Source organism: Macaca nemestrina, chromosome 11 (genome assembly GCF_043159975.1).
Source record: "Macaca nemestrina isolate mMacNem1 chromosome 11, mMacNem.hap1, whole genome shotgun sequence".
NCBI classification, from domain to species: Eukaryota; Metazoa; Chordata; class Mammalia; order Primates; family Cercopithecidae; genus Macaca; species Macaca nemestrina.
The window spans coordinates 123,156,819-123,175,995 of record NC_092135.1 but is presented as its reverse complement, the minus strand read 5'-3'; the positions used below and the strand labels follow the sequence as shown (position 1 = coordinate 123,175,995).

The following is a 19,177-nucleotide window of genomic DNA, read 5'->3' as shown; positions in this document are numbered from 1 at the left end:
ACATATGGTAACTTTAAATTTATATCTTTGCCATTGATTTGTAGTATTTTTGTACTGTGAAAAGGGAATAAATTTTATATTATTATAATCTTCGGTATTATCTGTGTATTCCTTTTTCCCCAAGTACCTCTTAATTTTAATATATGTTCCACATATTTTAAAAAGACTGCATAAAGTGAAATGAAAATATGACATCAACATATGTGGTATGTAGTGAAAACAGTGCTTAGAGAGCAATTTATCTTTAATGAATATATTAGAAAAGACTTTAAATTAATAATATAAATTCCCACCTTTGAAAACTGCAAAAAAAAAAAAAAAAATGAAGTCCAAATAAACTAGGAGAAAAGATATTTAAAAAACAATTTAATTAAATAAGCTAAATAAATTGAATTGAAAATAAAAAATCAACAGAGAAAATCAACAAAACCAAACCTGGTTCTTTGAAAAGATTGATAAAACCAGTATGTTGGCCGAGATGGGCAGTTCACAAGGTCAGGAGTTAGAGACCAGCCTGGCCAATATGGAAAAACTCCATCTTTTCTAAAAATACAAAAATCAGCCAGGCGTAATGGTGGGCACCTGTAGTCCCAGCTACTCAGGAGGCTGAGGCAGAAGAATCACTTGAACTCAGTAGGCAGAGGTTGCGGTGAGCCAAGATCACACCACTGCACTCCAGCCTGGATGATAGAGCGAGACTCCCTCTCAATAAAACAAAAACAAAAACAAGCAAATAAAATAATAACAAAACCTGTAAGTCTGTAGCCAGGCTAACTAAGGAGAAAAGAGAAGGCACAAATTACTAATATCAGAAATGAAAAAGGAGACACCACCACAGGTCCCATGGACATAAAGGGGCCAGGCGCGGTGGCTCACGCCTGTAATCCCAGCACTTTAGGAGTCTGAGGTGGGTGGATCATGAGGTCAGGAGATCAAGACCATCCTGGCCAACACGGTGAAACCCCATCTCTACTAAAAATACAAAAAATTAGCCAGGCATGGTGGCAGGCACCTGTAGTCCCAGCTACTTGGGAGGCTGAGGCAGGAGAATGGCATGAACCTGGGAGGCGGAGCTTGCAGTGAGCTGAGATCGTGCCACTGGACTCCAGCCTACACGACAGAGCAAGACTCCATCTCAAAAAAAAAGTAATAAAGGAATACTATTAACTCTAGGCTGAAATCGAGAATGAATGGACAATTGAGATGAAATTTACCAATTTCTTAAGACATAATCTACCAAAGTTTATACCACAAGAAATACACAATCTGAATAGGCTTATATTTAATATTATGTATCTACATATTAAAGAATTTCAATCAATAACTAAGAAGCTTCCAAAACTGAAAGTGCCAGGCCCAACTGTGTTTACTGGTGAATCCTGTCAAACATTTAAGAAATTGTAACGATTCTATGCAATTTTTTTCAGAAGATAGAAGCAGAGAACACATCCTAACTCCTAACTCATTCTATGAGGCTAGCATTATCCTAAGATCAAAACCAAACAAAGACATTACAAGAAAAGAATACTGCAGACCAATATCTCTCATGAACATAGGTGTAAAACTTCTCAATGAAATATTAGCAAATCTAATCCAATTGTAAAAAAGAATCATATACCATGACCAAGTGGGATTTATTCCAGGGATTTTATCATCCCAAGGCTAAACATTTGAAGATCAATTAATGTAATTATCACTTCAGCAGGTTAAAGAGCAAAATTCACATGATCATATCAACAGATGCAGAAAAAGCACTTGAAAAAATCCAATGCAGGTTCATAATAAAAACTCTCAGCAAACAAGGAATAGAGAACTTCCTCAGCTTGTTAGAATATCTACAAAAAAGTACAACTAGCATACTAGTCAGAAACTAGATGCTATCCCTTTAAAATCAGAATCAAGGCAAGGATGTCTCCTTTCACCACTCCTTTTTAACCTTGTACTGTAAGTCCTGACCAATGCAATAAGACAAGAAGAGTAAATAAAAGGTATACAGATTGGGAAGGAAGAAATAAAATGTCTTTGTTCACAAATGACATAATCATCTGTGTAGAAAATCCAAAAGAATTGACAAAAACAATCTCCTGGAAGCAATAAGCAATTATAGCAAGGTTTCAGGATATTAGGTTAATTTACAGAAGCCAATCATTTTCCTATATACCAAGGAACAATAAGGATTTGACATTAAAAACACACTGTCATTTATATTAACACTCACCAAAATGAGATATTTAGATTTAAATCTGGCAAAGTATGAACAAAATTTGTACAAGAAAAGCGACCAAATCCTGATTAAATAACTCAGATAATTAAATAAGTAAAGATATATTTTACATTCATGGATTGGAAGAGTCAATATTGTAAAGATGTCAGTTGTTCTCAATTTAATCTATAGATTCATGTAAACCCTAATGAAAACCCCAAAAAAGGCAATCCAATGGAAAAAAGATAGCCTTTTAAAGAAATGGTGCTGAAACAGCTGAATATCCGCATGCAAACCAAAATAAAAGTCTAAACACAGGTGTTATACCTTTCACAAAAATTAAATCAAAATGGGTCATACCTAATTGCCAAGTGCAAACTATAAAACTTCTAGAAGATAATATCAGAGAAAATATAGATGACTTTGTACTTGATGATAACTTTTTAGATAAAACACCAAAGATACAATTCATGAAAGAAGCAATTAATAAGTTGAACTTCTTTTGCAGTCCAATACGTGCTGCTATAACAGAATACCTGAAACTGAGTAATTTATAAAGAACAGAGATTTATTTCTTACAGTTCTGGAGGCTGGGAAGTCCAAGGTAGAAGGGCCTGTATCTGGCAAAGGCTTTCTTGCTGCACTGTCCCGTAGAGGAAGGTAGAAGGGCAAGAGAGCATGCACAAGAGAGAAGAGGCCTAACTCATTCTTTTGTCATTAGCCCACTCTCAAGATTACTAACTCACTCCCACAATAATGGTATTAATCACCTCTTGAAAATTCCATCTCTCACTTGGGATTGATTTTCCAACACATGGACCCTGGGGAACACATTCAAACCCTAGCAACATTTTAAAATTAAAAAAAAAAAAAATTCTTCTCCTGAAAGACACTGTCAAGAAAATGAGAATGAAAAGACAAGTCACATTCTAGGGGAAAAATTTGCAGAAGGCCTATCTGAGGTCTGTTATCCAAAATATACGAATAACTCATAAAGATCAACCATAAGTAAATGAACAACTTGATTTTAAAATGGGCAAAATATGTAACAAGAACAACAGCAAATACTGGAAGAATGTGAAGTAACAGGAATTCTCATTTATTGCTGGTGGGAATGTAACATGGTTCAGCCACTTTGGAAGACAGTTTGGTAATGTCTTACAAAACTAAACATATTTTACCATACATCCAGCAATCGTGCTCCTTGATATTTACTGGATGTATTGCTGGATGAATGGTAAGAGTATATTCAATTTTGTAAGAAATTGTCAAACTACTTTCAATTGTTATTTACCAAATAAATTGAAAACTTAAATCCGAACAAAATCCTGCATGCAGATGTGTATAATAGCAGGTTTATTCTCAACTGCCAAAACTTAAAAGGAACCAAAATGTCTTCGGTGAATGTAGGTAAATATATAAATTAAGCTGTGGTACATCTACACAATGCAATGATATTTGGTATTTGGCTCTAAAAAGAAATGAGCTATCAAGCCTAAACAGACATAAAAGAAGCTTGAATGTATTTCACTAAGTGAAAGAAGTCCTTCTTTAAGGGTGACCTTGCCTAGACTGCTTTCCTGACTGCCTAGCAGAGCTAGTGAGTCACTCTATGTGTTTGTGGATTTTATCATACTCCATTATTTATCTCCTTGAAGGTAGAACTTATTTATACTAGTACCTAGAATGGGTTAATTCAAATACTACATACTAAACAAATTTTGCTGCATAAGCAGATGATAAAATGCACTGTGCAGAATTACAATGGGAAAATGAGAGCTTTGAACAGACTACCTCCTACCTAAATCCATTCTCTTGTTCATGTTGACCTCAGATTTTTCTATTTTTCACTGTATTTATCCTGCTTAGAAGCAGATTAACTTGTGTCTAACTTGGGTATCCAGTCGCTGGTCCTGCTTCCCTAGATTCACACCTGGCCCCATGTGGTAACTATGGTACATACATGTCACTCCTCCTACCAGGAGATGGAGTCTTGGTCTGCGCTTGCCTCACGACTTGCTTTGACCAAGAGAATGTAGTGAATTACTTCTAGATCTAGACCTTCAGAGGCATGGAAGCTTCACTCTCTTGAAAACCAGCTACCATCTAAGGAATCTCAGATCAAACTACTGAGTGACAAAAGGCCGAGTGGAAAGAGAGGCCATCAGGAAATGTACCAAGGCACTTCTGCAGACATGTGAGAGTGACTTAGGTGTTCCAGCCTCAAAGAGCTCCTAGCTGAATGTAGTCACATGAGTGTTCCCAGAAAACCATGGGAGTCAGAACTGCCCAGCTGATTCCAACCAAACCCAGAATCACCTTTGTTTTGGTTCACAGAGTTTTGGAGCGGTTTGTTATGTACTGATAGTTATCTGAAATAGTAATATAGCATTAGGTATTTGAAGCCAAGCAATTTAATACAAGAATGTATTTTTATAAAATCATTGAAATGGCAACATGAACCCCTGCTTAGGGGCCCCTACTGGAGTACTGAGTCCACCTCATAATAACTGTGTTTCAGATGTCAGGAAGTGTGTGTGGCTGCTACCATAGTCACTGCCTCAACTGCCTCTTAAACCTGATAGCTGGTGACTGCACACTGAATTTTCGAGTTTGGCCTTCAAAACTGCCTCTAAACATTCACATCCCTTCCTGCCTTGCCACCCAGCTGCAGGGTGGCTAGCATTTCAGTGTGCCTTCCAAATCTCACACAAGTGCTTCTATTTGGTAGACCTGATACCATACCCAGAATCCTAGATTCAGAAGAGCTTGAGAAATGTAGGGTTTTAGCTTTCCAACCTCACTCCCCTAGGTCAGAAGGGCAGTGGGATGGATGATGAGAGAAACCTAGTATCCATTATCACTGTCATCAGAGCCTAAATTTATTCAGTACAACACATAGAAATGACTTGAGATTTGGAGCCTGACAAATACAATTTCTCATCTTGGTTCTCCTGCTACTAGATATGATCTTGGTCAAACCACTTAGTCTAAACCTCAGTTTCCTCACCTGTAAAAAAAGAAATACTCATAGCTAATTTGGAGGGTTCTTCAAGAACTCAACTCATCTTTTATAAAGTTTCTGGTAAAATGTCTAGCACATGGTAGGTATTCAATGATTAATAGCAGTTATTATTAATGGAGGAGAGGACAAGTGGACAAAAAACTAGAATACACAGACAGTATCTGATTATGTAGGAGAGCATCTAACAGATGTACACTGCTGAGTCTCCTGGTAAAAAACTGCTAGGACTATACTTGCATGTGAATGGATCTAGGAGAAAAGACCTCCTAAGGGAGATGGTTTCAGGTCTGAATCTTGAAATATGAGAAGTGAAAGGGAAAAAAATGAGAGAAAAGGGAATATCAGATATTGGTGTCTCCCCTGGTCCCATTCATGACCTTGTAGGTAGGACGATGATTCTAGCAGTTCTGTGCTATATTTCTAGAACACTGCTATTAGCCTTTAACTTTCCTCCCCTTCATGTTTCTGGCTTCATGGTCTTGGGTTAAGCCCTAAACTAGTACATCTTGGTAGCATTTCTACCTTTGCTGCAAAACAGCTTTGTCACTAACTAGTTGATCTAAGATATGGCACTTAGCTTTCGAGTTTTTAACTTCTTTTTCCATAAAACTGAACAATGAAAACAAAGCAAAGCAACAACAACAAAATGGCCTAATTTCTCTGCCACTTCCAGCTTTTTTTTTTTTTTTTTTTTTTTTTTTGAGACAGAGTCTCACTCTGTGGGCCAGGCTGGAGTGGAGTGCAGTGGTGCCATCTCGGCTCATTGCAACCTCTGCATCCTCGGTTCAAGTGATTCTCTTGCATCAGCTTCCCAAGTAGCTGGGATTAGAGGCGGCTGTCACCATACCCGGCTAATTTTTTTGTATTTTTAGTAGAGATAAATGGGGTTTCACCATATTGGCCAGGCTGATCTCAAACTCCTGACCTCAGGTGATTTCCCCCACTTCAAAGTGGGAGAAAGTGCTGGGAGTACAGGCATGAGCCACCAGGCCAGGCCCGCTTCCAGCTTTGACAATCTCTGAAATGTCTTGATTCACTCATAGGCAAACATAGCCCCAGCAGTTTTCACCATCAGACTTAGCATAATACATCAGGCACTCTAACCCAGCCCAAAATGTGAATCCAACAAAAGAATATACATCCAACAACTGAATTAAAGCCAACTAAGTAGATTCACACACTAACTACTAGGTTTGGCCTTCACAAGTAAATGTCATCCAACTGATCAACATTGGCTGGATAAATATTGAAACAAAGGCCAGGTACGGTGGCTCATGCCTATAATCCCAACACTTTGGGAGGCTGAGGAGGGTGGATTACCTGAGGTCAGGAGTTCGAGACCAGCCTGGCCAATATGGTGAAACCTCATCTCTATGAAAAATACAAAAATTAGCAGGTGTGGTAGCAGGTGCCTGTAATCCCAGCTACTAGGAGGCTGAGGCAGGAGAATAGCTTGAACCCAAAAGGCAGAGGTTGCAGTGAGCCAAGATCGTCCCATTGCACTCCAGCCTGAGTGACAAGAGTGAAACTCCGTTTCAATTAAAAAATATGTATACACACACACGCACACACACATAGAGAAGCAAACAAAAGCAGAAAAAGGTAGTGCCAACCTGATGTCTTTATGGAATACATATACGTGTGTGTGTGTGTGTGTGTGTGTGTGTGTGTATATATATTCTTTTTTTTTTTTTCCTGAGACAGACTCTTGCTCAGTAACCCAGGCTGGAGTGCAATGGCATGATCTTGGCTCACTTCAACCTCCGCCCCCTAAATTCAAGTGATTCTCCTGCCTCAGTCCCCTGAGGAGCTGGAACTACAGGTGTGTGCCACTACCCGACTAATTTTTGTATTTTTAGTAGAAACGAGGTTTCATCATGTTGGCCAGGATGGTCTCAAATATTTTATTGAGACTTGGGACTCATACTCAGGTGCTTTTAAGTAACTCCAGTCTAGCTGTAACAGCAAACAGGCTGTGTGGTAGTGTTAGGGAGGCCCCTTGTTAATGTCAGCTTGGAGCTTTGTGCACGTGATGACACTAATAGCACCTTTTTAAAACTACAAAAAGTACTTTGACTTTATTATGAATTTTTAGACTAGGTGCATCATAATGACTCTCCCATTGCTTTTAAGATTTCGATAAAAATAGCTATTTTACTTCTTTTTGTCCCTCTAGCAAATCAACAAATAACGAGAAAGGGGACAATATTCATGATTAGCTCAGAACAGAAACTCATTTTCAAGCCTACACATGAGAAACTGCTAAAAGATAAAGCTACAAAAAACCCTAATCTAGTCGTATTAATAAATTCTAATGATCACGTGGGGAAGAACAAAAGCCCACTGGCTTTTATTTGAATAGACATCCCCAAGACCAGTCAATCTGCCATTTTTGCCTTGGGCTTCAGAAATGCTGCACAGTTTGCACTGCTTTCCTTCCTCTGCCTTACCCTTCCATAAACTGAGCTCCGGGCAATGCTGTGATATTTCTATTTCACTTCTTTCTACCACAGCAAGAGCAAAGGCAAGCAGAGTGCATGCACAGGAAATGGGTTAGTGCAAATACAAGTATACACAAAAACCACATGACTGGAAGGGAGCTGTGACAACTGAGAGCTATTTTTTAAAAGAAACATTTCCTGGAAAAAAAAATAGTTTCTTTAAATCAATTATACATGTACATAAACAAACCCAAAATATGTTTTCTCCAACTGTCTTTAGCTCACTTGATCAGGATATGAAATCAATGCTTTGAAAAACTTCAGAAGCCTTATAAACTTTACAGCATTAATCTAAAACTTCGAAAGTGTTAATGTATTTCTTTCTGAGACTATTAGGAAAAATGCATCGTCTGTCTCTTTTGAAAGACAATCGCATTTGATAAGTATACATTTGGTATAACATTCTCTGAATATATAAGGAAAACAGCAAAATGATGCTATGTCTTCTAATTAGTGAGCAACGTGCAATATTAAAAACAACAAATCATATATACATATATATTTCACGAAATACTTGTCTCCAAAATATGCAAATTAAATTTTAAAAACCAGTAAGAAAAAGACTGACAATACAATTTAAAATGGGCAAAGAATTTGAGTTTGAGATTTTCTGTTTTCTTTTAATTTGGCTTTTTGTATTAGACTTTCTTTTTTAGGAATTTGTTCATTTTTGATATTTTTCTTGTCTATTGGTAAGAGATCTTTATATAATAGAGATATTTGCCTTTCTTGTTTATTTGTATTACAAACATGGACTCAATTATGTCATTTATATATTGGCTTTTTATTAATTTTGCCATAATGAAGATTTAAGTTTTTATGTATTTAAATATTACTATATTTTCTTCTATAGCATCTGATATTCCTCTCTTGGTTAAGAAAATAGCTTATAATGAAAAAAATACACAGTACAAAGTCAAACTAATAAAACCACTACAAGTTCCTTGAAGAGACTACTACAGTAGATAATCCCTCTTGAGACCCCAATTAGGGAAAAAAGGAGGAAGTAAAAATATTCAAGATTAAGAATGAGAAAAGCGATTAGGCACTAATTAAGGAAGGATTTTAAAAACTAAAAACTTTCTGCACAGCAAAGGAAACAATCAACAGAGTGAAAAGACAACCTACAGATTGGGAGAAAATGTTCTCAAACTAGTCACCCAACAGAGGGCTAAATCCATAACATACAAGGAATTCAAACATTTCTACAATAAAAAACAAATAATCTGATTTAAAACACAGGCAAATTATCTGAACAGACATTTCTCAAAAGAAGACATACATATGGCCAAAAAAATATGAAAAAATACTTAACATCACTAATTATCAGAGAAATGCAAATCAAAATCACAATGAGGTATCATCTCACTCCAGTTAGTATGGCTATTATCAAAAAGACAAAAAAATAACAAATGCTGGCAAGGATGTGGAGAAAAGTGAACTCTCATACACTGTTGATAAGAATGTAATGAAGCCACTGTGAAGAACAGTATGAAACCTCCTCAAAAACTACAAATAGAACGACCGTATGATCCAGCAATCCTCCTACTAGGCATTTATCCAAAGGAAAGGAAATCATTACATGAAAAGCATTTGCATCCCCATGTTTATTGCAACACTGTTCACAATAGCCAAGATATGGAATCAACCCAGGTGTCTGACAACAGATTAATGGATAAAGAAAAAGTGCTATATATACACCATGGAATACCATTCAGCCATACAAAGAATAAAATCCTGTCATTCAAGGCAACATGGATGGAACTAGAAGATATTATGTTACTGAAATAAGCCAGGAACAGAAAGGTAAACACTGCATGTTCTCACTCATATGTGGTAGCTTAAAAAAGGTGATCTCATTAGAACAAAAAATACTAGAGTCTAGGAAGGGTAGGGAGAAGGAGAGAAAGGGAGTGATTTGTTAAAGAATAGAAAATTACAGCTAGATAAAAGGAATAAGTTCTAGTGTTTCATAACATTGTAGAATGACTATAGTTAACAACAATGCTACTATACAGTTTCAAATAGCTAGAAAGAGAATATTGATTATTCTCAACACAAAGAAATGGCAAATGTTTGAGACAATGAATATGCTAATCACCCTGATCTGATCACAGTGCACTGTATAATTGTTATGTGCAATTTTTTTAAAAAAATAATTTTTTTAAAGTATGTATTTTAAAAGCCTTCAGATAAAAAGCAACAAATTAGGCTTGGTGTGGTGGCTCACGCCTGTAATCCTAGCACTTTGAAAGGCCGAGGTGGGCGGATCACTAGGTCAGGAGTTTGAGACAAGCCCAGCCAATGTGGTGAAACCGTGTCTCTACTAAAAACACAAAAATTAACCGGGCGTGGTGGTGTGTGCCTGTAATCTCAGCTACTCAGGAGGCTGAGGCAGGAGAATCACTTGAACCTGGGAGGCAGAGATTGCAGTGAGCCGAGATTGAGCCACTGCACTCCAGCCTGGGCAACAGAGTGAGACTCTATCTAAAAAAAAAAAAAAAAAAAAAAAAAGGAACAAATTAAATGTTAGCAAAAGATAACAAAACTTGGAATAACCAGCTTGGTCTCTTCAAAAAGTCAAAGTCATTATCAAAAAGGGGAGGAGAATGGTTTCAAATTAAAGTCTTAAGAGACATGACAACCAAAGCAATGTGTCTTCAAGATTAAATTTGAGATTGATCAAATCAGCTGTGAAAAAGTCATTTGGGGGACAATTGGGGAGATTCAAAGATGGCCTGGATGACAAAAGATATGAAGGGATGGTTGTTGAATCCAATGTGTTAAATAATATTGCAGTTATGTAGGAGAATATTCTTACTTTTGGAGATAAATGCTGAGCTATTTCGAGATGAAAAGTCATGATTTCTCCAATTTAAAATAGTTTAATATACCTGGGGGATTTGTGAGTATTCATTGTGTGTTTTTTAATACTTTTTAGGCATGTTTAAAATCTTTATAATACAATTTTAAAGAAGCCATAATAGAAGGGAACACATATAATTCAATGTTACATGCAATTCTAAGGCAAACATTTCTAAAATCTAGAAAAACGGGATCATATTATTAGTAAAATATAAATTATTAAGAAATAAAAGATGTGAAAAATCTTGAATAGACCAATTACCATACAAGGGATTTGAAAGTGATTATAGATCTCCTACTAAAAAATATACCAAAACCAGATGATTCCACAGCTGGATTCTATCCAACCTTTGGAGAATGAATAAACCCAATGTTATTTAAATTGCTGCAGACCATGGAAAGAGGCAGAAAGCTCTCCAATTTAATTAAGGAAGCCAGAAAAATCTTCCTGGCAAAATGTAACATTAATTCCAAAAATAAAAAAGGTAGATCAATTTCACTCATATGTGTAAATGCAAAATTCTCAATGAAATATTAGACAACAGGTTTATTTGTATGTTGCCCTCTTTAAGAAACAAAAGAAATAATTATGATAGAACCTTGTTACATATCAAGGTCTATTTCCGTGAGAATAGTAGATGTCAGGAGTAATCAACACACTGGAAAAGAGGAGGAGAACATTAAAATGCCTGGAAAAGTAAAGTACAAGAGTTTAATTATGCATGTAAGAAATAAAAATGTTCCCATCCGATATTTACTAATCATTTCCTTCTTCATATGGAGCCAAAATCTGCCTCTGAGTAACTTTTACAGATGGAGGAGAAAAAGATCCTGGGACCTTAACTCCCTTAGGCTAGACTACAAATAAAAGCCAAAGTAGAATAGAGAACCCAGAAACTCATTTCCAGTCAAAAATGGTCATTCTTTTCTTTCAATCATGTACCTCTGTTTGAGCTATGCCCCAAGGATTCCGGTGGACTAATAGTGATAGAATGCCACGCTGCATGTGTATTGGCACAATAGACAGCCTGGCAGTGTTTCACATTCAAATCATATTACTTTAAGTGTAATTTTCTCCCAAGAAGTGATCTGTCTTCTCAACACAGTAACAAATACATATCAGCTTTAATACCTTTTTCCATAGAAAACATGGAGGCACTCAGCTTTGTCAAATGTGTTCAGCTCTGGCAAGAACTCAAGAACTAATAGACCCCAATAATATCACCCCTTTCAAACCATATTTTCCTTGTAGCTCTTTAATATTCTCTTGGTAAGGTTAGGAAAAATGTATCTTATGAAACAGTATTCAGCCAAAAAACCACTGGATGTACATTCAATTGTTTATTTTTTTCTTAGTATTAGGAAATCAAGACGTGCTGTGGCAAAGTATTTTTCCTACAATTTGGTTTACAATTCTGATACTTTACTTATTGCTGAATATGACAAGCATTATACTTTCAATAAATAAAATTATTTTAATTTACCCACCCCAATTACACTACTACATTGTCAAGGCAGTCACCTGCCTCTGTGGACCTCCCTTTCTATTGTAAAAATAAGACAAATATACTTTTCCCTTAATAAAGGAAGGTTTCCTCAAAATTGACAAATGGGATCTAATTAAACTAAAGAGTTTCTGCACAACAAAAGAAACTATCATCAGAGTGAACAGGCAACATAGAGAATGGGAGAAAATTTTTGCAATCTATCCACGTGACAAAGAGCTAATATCCAGAATCTACAAGGAACTTAAACAAATTTACAAGATAAAAACAACCCCATCAGAAAGTGAGTGACGGATATGAACAGACACTTCTCAAAAGAAGACATTTATGTGGCCGACAAACATATGAAAAAAAGCTCATCATCACTGGTCATTAGAGAAATGCAAATCAACACCACAATGAGATACCATCTCACTCCAGTTAGAATGGCGATCATTAAAATGTCAGGAAACAACAGATGCTGGAGAGAATGTGGAGACATAGGAATGTTTTACACTGCTGGTGGGAATGTAAATTAGTTCAACCATTGTGGAAGACAGTGTGGCGATTCCTCAAGGATCTAGAACCAGAAATACCATTTGACTCAGCAATCCCATTGCTGGGTGTATACCCGAAGGATTATAAATCGTTCTACTATAAAGACACATGCACACATATGTTTATTGCAGCACTATTTACAATAGCAAAGACTTGGAACCAACCCAAATGCCCATCAGTGACAGATTGGATTAAGAAAATGTGGCACATATACACCATGGAAGACTGTGCCCCCTAAAAAGAATGAGTTCATGTCATTTGCAGGGACACGGATGAAACCAGAAGCCATCATTCTCAGCACATTAACATAGGAACAGAAAAACAAACACCACATATTCTCAATCATAAGTGGAAGTTGAACAATGAGAACACATGGACACAGGGGAGAGGAACACCACACAGAAAACCTAGATGACAGGTTGATGGGTGCAGCAAACCACCACGGCACATGTATACCTATGTAACAAACCTGCACATTCTGCACGTGTCCCAGAACTTAAAGTATAAAAAATAGTAATAATAATAAATAACATAAAATAAAGGAAGGCTTCCTATAATATCAGAAAATCATTTTAACTTGGGCATTTGTATTCCTATTTCTGTATCTTTCTTTTTCATTAATTGGCAAAATTTCCCTCCTAATTTCCATGCTATTAAATTCTCTCCCAGCTTTCCCTTATGTACGGTGGGGGCAATATCACATGCTCCACGTGCATTTTAGAATGAATGATTTGAGAATCAAATGAAATAATGAGTGTGCTTTGTATATGGTACAACACTAAACAACCTTGATGTAGATAAGCATTGGGACATGATGATGCCCAGGCTGACACCCAGGGTACACTGGGCTTGGTATCCATGGCTCAATGCCATGGAATGAATGCAAGGAGTATTTGCCCCACTTCCTACAATCTCTGGGTATCAAGACCTAATTTAGTCATTTAGTGTGCAAATTTAGTTATTAGTCCAACAGTCAGACTCCTAGACTAATAACGAAATTTGCACAGTCTTATGTCTCTAGGTATTTTGGAAAATATAGTACAGTTTTCACTTTTATGCTTATTACTGCTAAGAAAAAAAATTCTGAATCTTTCCTTGCTCATAAGACATGGACACAGTCATGTAGAAGGATGACAGAAGAGGGCTATTGGAAGTCGTGGTTTCTTAATTCTATAGAGCTTTGAACTGTACCAGGTCAAGTAATCAGTGCTTACTACATCTTATGAGAGTCATTGATGCTTTAGTATGAGTAAGAAGAGTATCAAGTTTTAAAGAGGGAAGAAGGGAAGGAAGGGAGGAGGCAGCGAGGGAAGGAAAGAAAAGAACAGAGGGAGAAAGGAAGAAAGAAGAAGGGAGAAAAGGAGGGAAGTAAAGAGGGGAAGAGAAAGAGAAAACTAGAAAATTCTATGTTATTGAGACCAATTTTTTCAATCTTATTTAAAAAGTCATAAAAATGTGAAGTATAAAACGTTAACATAGATCCATAGAGACTCCATCTCCAAAATCTTACTCCCATCCCCTTTTTAGATTTTATAGCTATCCCCACGAGTTATGGGCCCGGAGCGAGGAGAGTAGCACTCTTGTGCGGGATATTGATTTCACGGAGGATGGTGAACAAGGGATTCCTAAGTGAGGGGGGTCATCCGTGGTGGGGAGGACGTTTTTAATAGGTATGTGCTATGTCCGATGAACGGTTTAATGTACTATGTACGACTGACACGTGGTTGATTTGGTTGATATTCCAGGGGTAATGCATAAGCTTTGGAGGGACATGTTATGTACTACTGTTGGGTTGTCCATTAGGGTTCCTGCTTGTAAGTATGTTTTCGAGAAGGTCAGGTAAGTATGTAAGAATATGTGTTATGTAGAGTTAAACATATATAGTACTATATATTATGCATGTTGGCTAGCAGTATAACCCCACTCACCCATGAGCACCAATAATGTTTTGTAAGTCAGTTCCTCTATATGAAATTAAGCTTTTTGGAGACAGAAACATTTTGCTCAGCTCTGTGCCCTCCTAGCATAGTGTGAGATTCTGTCCATAGTTGATATTCCATAAATGCCTGTTGAGTGGGGTTATTTCTTCCTGAGTGAATGCCTTGTACTGTGACAACTCAAATGAATTGGCTAATCCAAACGTTGATAAAACTTGATTGCAGCCTCTGCATTCTATATATTAGTATAATCTTGATTTAAGAACATTTAGCAAAATGTGAAACCACTGGTTTCTAAAACATCTGTTCCATCCATTTGGGGAGTTCCCTTAATGATCTGTCTACAATTTTAGACAGTGAGACATGGGATAGATAAGCTGAACAACCCCATTTTATAATATATTAAAATTCAAGTGAAATAATATATGTGAAACTATTATCCAAACTGTAGCACATTATGTTATAGTTACATATTGTCACACAATAGTGGGTTAATACTATAAGAATTACATTGTTATTGTTATTCTTATTCATGAAATTCTATAGTCATTGATTTGGGTTAAGACATTGTCTCCAGAATGCCCATTAAATCCCCAGCCTTGGCTCCAAGATAATACCCATCCATCCTTCTCACAAAGGTTCATATGAGAATCAAATATATGAAGACATGGAAGTTTATTTAAGTCCTGAGTTATCTGCAAGTGTGGGAATAATAACAGTTATTGAAGACCATATGCTAGTCACTTTTTAAGAAATTTACACTAATTTAAGTAACTGGCTCAGCAGCCCAGCCACACAACTACTACCTTAATTGTGTAGGTAAGAAAACTGAGGCTTAAGGAGTTGGGATTTGAACAAAGGCAACTGGATTTCAGAGCATGTACTTTAATCACTATTCTACAATATTACAAGCCCTTAAAGATTCACTTATTAACTAGCTATTCCAAGAAACTGAACATACTTCATGATATTTGCATAGATTTGCCGTTACCAAGCATCTGAGCCAAGTTTCTCCAGGGATCTGAGAGATGGGTGACCAGCAGAGAGTCAAGGTCCCAAATCAGCAGACTTGAAGTTACATTTCCGTAACAAAAAATAAGTGTATTTATGCTACAAGGGCAGGTGCAAAGGGTCGATACTCAGCTCTCTCTCCTTGGTGTCCGAAGGAGGCTTAACTAAAACCTACAGGATCGTAAGGGCTGAGGAGAGTCTCTGAAGTATCACTATTGACATGCCCTGGTATGAGAGGTATGCTATCAACACTTATACCTGCCTTCCTACTCAGTGTGACCCATGGAATTAACATCATACAGGGTATGGATTGGGCAAACAGGCATTTGCTCATTAAACCCTCTCACACCAGTGCTCTGGGTGACCTCCTGAAGCTGGAGAAAGTACAATTAAGTGTATTAATTGTACAATTAACAAATTGCAAGTGACTTTCTGTTACTCAATATGGTTGGAGAATGGGTTGTGTGTGCTGCTCAGTGTTTTGGATCAGCGAGTTGCCTTGTGCAGGGCACATTCTGATGTATTATCGATTACTACAGCCTTCCCTTTCAGCACACCTTTCTCTTCTCCTCTCTGACTTTCTCTGTGTCAGGCACACCCAGCTCTCTGACTGCACCAGCCCATCTGAGCCCTTTGGAAAGTCATCCATAAGCTGATATGTATTGAGTACTTACATGTGCCAGGCAGTGTTTTGAAACCAGAGACAAAGATTAGGTACCTCTTCTTGGGAAGCTCAAGTTAATTCAAATGTGCTTAATCGATTCTCTCAGGGGAATATGCATTTAGAGACATCGAGGCTGGGTACACCTGGGAAAGGGTACATTTGAAGGAAGCTGTTCCTACAGAGATCTTCATGTGCCAACACAGAGGCAACCACCTACTTTGCTTACCCTGAAAGGTGGTGTTGCTCCCACGCTGAGTACCAGTGTGAAAGCATACAATACAGGATACAGTTCTTTGTTATGCAGGCTGTCTTGGAACTAGATGATGTTTCAAATGGCACTTCTCAAATCTTCCGGAGCCTCTTACGCCTGTTATGATTTCTAGAATGTGCTGAAATGATCCTCAATCAGCATCTCTGGCTAATTGAATCCTGGCGAACAAAGAGCTGACTAAAGTGCATTTATCAATTGCTTAGGAATTCTTTATACCCAAATGTGACCTTGTGTTAAAACTATCTATCATTGGCCTTAGAAAGTGGCAGGGTCATGGATCCATAAAAAGCTGTTAAGAAAAAACCATACCACTTGGAGAGTCTGTCCCAGATCTCTCCAGACCAGTATCCAGGGGTCAGAACTTCTCTGCCCCCTATCCAGTCCAACACTGAGTTGGAGAACCACCCTGGGTATGACCCAGGAAGAGACTTCTTAGAAGGCTTTCATCAGATATCTAGAGACAAAGTGCAGGCCAGACGGGTATGGGCAGAGTGGAGCAGAGATAGCGTAACTGTGAAGTCCACCCCCGACCTGACCACCCTACATAGTAACCCTGCAAGTTGGTTCTTGACTCCTCATCCTAACGCCACCCAGTCTCTTACCCCTACACGCTGATTTATTGGTTTTGAGTTCGTGTTAGTAGCTTAAACTGTCTCCTTGATTTCTCTGTATTTGTTTATTTGTTCACTTGGTTACTTGCCGTCTCCCACCCCCACCCCGAAAAAGCCTATCAGCTCCACACAGCCTTAAAGTGTAGTTGCTAAGTTCCTCTCTGTTTCCTCGGTTTCCAGAACAGTGTGAGCTGGCATATAGTAGGCGCTTAATAAATACTTGTTGAAGGAGTGAATGAATGGGGAAGCTTATTCCAAGGCCCTGAGCATGGACTTCTGGCAAGTGAGCCTACCAAACGCTGGCGTGGGTGATGCTGCTGGGATCCCAGCCACCAGATCTTTAATAAACCTCTGACCCCTTCCCGAGGATGGCAGGGCGAACCGAGCTTGGCCCCCACCCACTCGCCGGACCCAGAAAACAGAGGTCTAAACGGCAAATGCATCCAGGGCTCCAACTCTCCCAGCAGCCTCCAAATGAGGCTGATGGCCTTGGACAGGCGACAGCCTTGGACAGGCCCCGCCCGGAGCCCCGCGGCGGCCGCCCGCCGCCCTCCCCCTCTCCCGCAGCCTGCAGTTCCCCCGGGCGGCGTGGACAGCCCCGGCCGGCCAGCTGAGCCCCTGTGGGCGGCGCGGGCGGGAGCCGCCCCACGCGCGTCCCGCGACGCCCGCTCCAGATGTGCCGCTGCAGGGCCCCTGCCGCCCGCCGAGTTGGCCGCGCGCGCCCGGGGGAGCGCAGAGTTTGGAAAGTCTTCGAGAAGCTTCAGAGGAGGGAAGGGGGTGGGAAGAGTGGGGGTGCAAGAGAGAAAAACCCGCCTCTTGCGAGTTGAGCGAGGAAGAGGGGGGGAAAGACTCCGAGTTCCGCTTCCTGAACGGCGGGTGGATAGAGAAGGTTGGCGCGGGGAAGACCGGCGGGACGCGCGCCCCGGGCCAGCGGCGCGATCGGCGTGGCGGGCGATGGCCGGTGAACGGACCCGCAGGTTCACCCGGAGCCTGTTGAGACCTGGGCAGGCGGCCGAGCTCCGGCACAGCGCCGCGTCCGCCGCCGCGGTGGTCGTCAGCAGCCGGCAGCAACAGCGGGTGAGTGCGGCGCGTCCTCCGCGCCTTCCCGCGCGCCCCAGGCGCCCGAGGGGAACGGAGCCCGGCCTCCCCAAAAGCTCGGCGGGCCCACGTCCCCGCAGCTAGCGGGTCCTCTCCTCCGCACTCCCTCCCCCGCCGCCTCTGCGGGCGCCCCCGGCGCCACCTCCGCGAGGCAGCGCCACCGAAGCGTAAGGACCGGGGGCGCGTTTGTGCACGCGGGACGCTTAGAGGAACAGCTGCGTGGGCAGCAGAAGCGCAGCGTAGGAGAGGATGTGCAGGGGGGTTAACGGGGCGGGAAGGGACCGGAATGCACTGCCAGTCATATTGGTGCTAAGTGATAAGAGTGCCAGAGACCCCGGGTGGGGTCGGGGGGATCTACAGAACGGGACCCCTTGGTCCACAGGTCTGCGCGTCTCTCTCACCCTCCAGCGAACAGACCAGTGCGCTGAGAGAGAGGGATGCAGTCAGTGGTCCTCGCCCTGGTTAGAGCTGGGACCCCCGACCTTAACTGTCGCGGAAATAGATGTACTTGGAACAACCCTCCCACCGCAGGGTAAAAACCCACAAACCACTTAATACTCCTCCAGAAAGAGCTGAGGAACACAGGCTGGAGGAGACATGGGTCATTAGGTCTCCAGCGGTTTCTGGTATTTTTCTAATATGTTTCGCGGGGTTCTCCCGCCAGCAGTGCTTTACTGGTTACTTCCTTATTGAAACGCCTTCTAAGTGTTGGGTGATTTCCGCGGGAAGTCCCTGGGGCAGCAGCCAGCATCTGATGCTAGGATCCTCTCCATACCAACCCAGATGTTCCTGCGTTGCAGTAGATCCACATTGCAGGGGAGAGGTGGCAAGAGACAAATCAATTCTAGTGGAAACGGGAAGCGAGTGGGAACAACAGCCTCTCAGCAAGACCGAGGCTCAGCAGCCGCGCTCTTGGCCTGCGTTTGGTGGACCGGAATCCGGGTTGTGT

At 40.1% G+C, this 19,177-nt stretch overlaps 1 protein-coding gene and 1 long non-coding RNA gene across 10 annotated transcripts in view; one reads left to right on the top strand and one right to left on the bottom strand.

Moving 5' to 3' along the window:
- The window catches only part of LOC105481326 (uncharacterized), a 430,141-nt gene that overhangs the window by 344,822 nt on the left and 66,142 nt on the right, over window positions 1–19,177 (bottom strand). The window lies entirely within an intron of this gene.
- Window positions 17,984–19,177, top strand: part of LOC105481342 (dedicator of cytokinesis 10) — a 281,662-nt gene continuing 280,468 nt past the window's right edge. For 4 of the 5 annotated variants that reach the window (XM_071073452.1, XM_071073450.1, XM_071073451.1 and 1 more), the window contains exon 1: window positions 17,984–18,207. In XM_071073452.1, the coding sequence (XP_070929553.1) occupies window positions 18,085–18,207 (123 nt within the window). In that variant the 5' untranslated portion in view covers window positions 17,984–18,084. The remainder of the gene's footprint in view (window positions 18,208–19,177) is intronic. The other variant, XM_071073449.1, reaches the window with a different exon arrangement.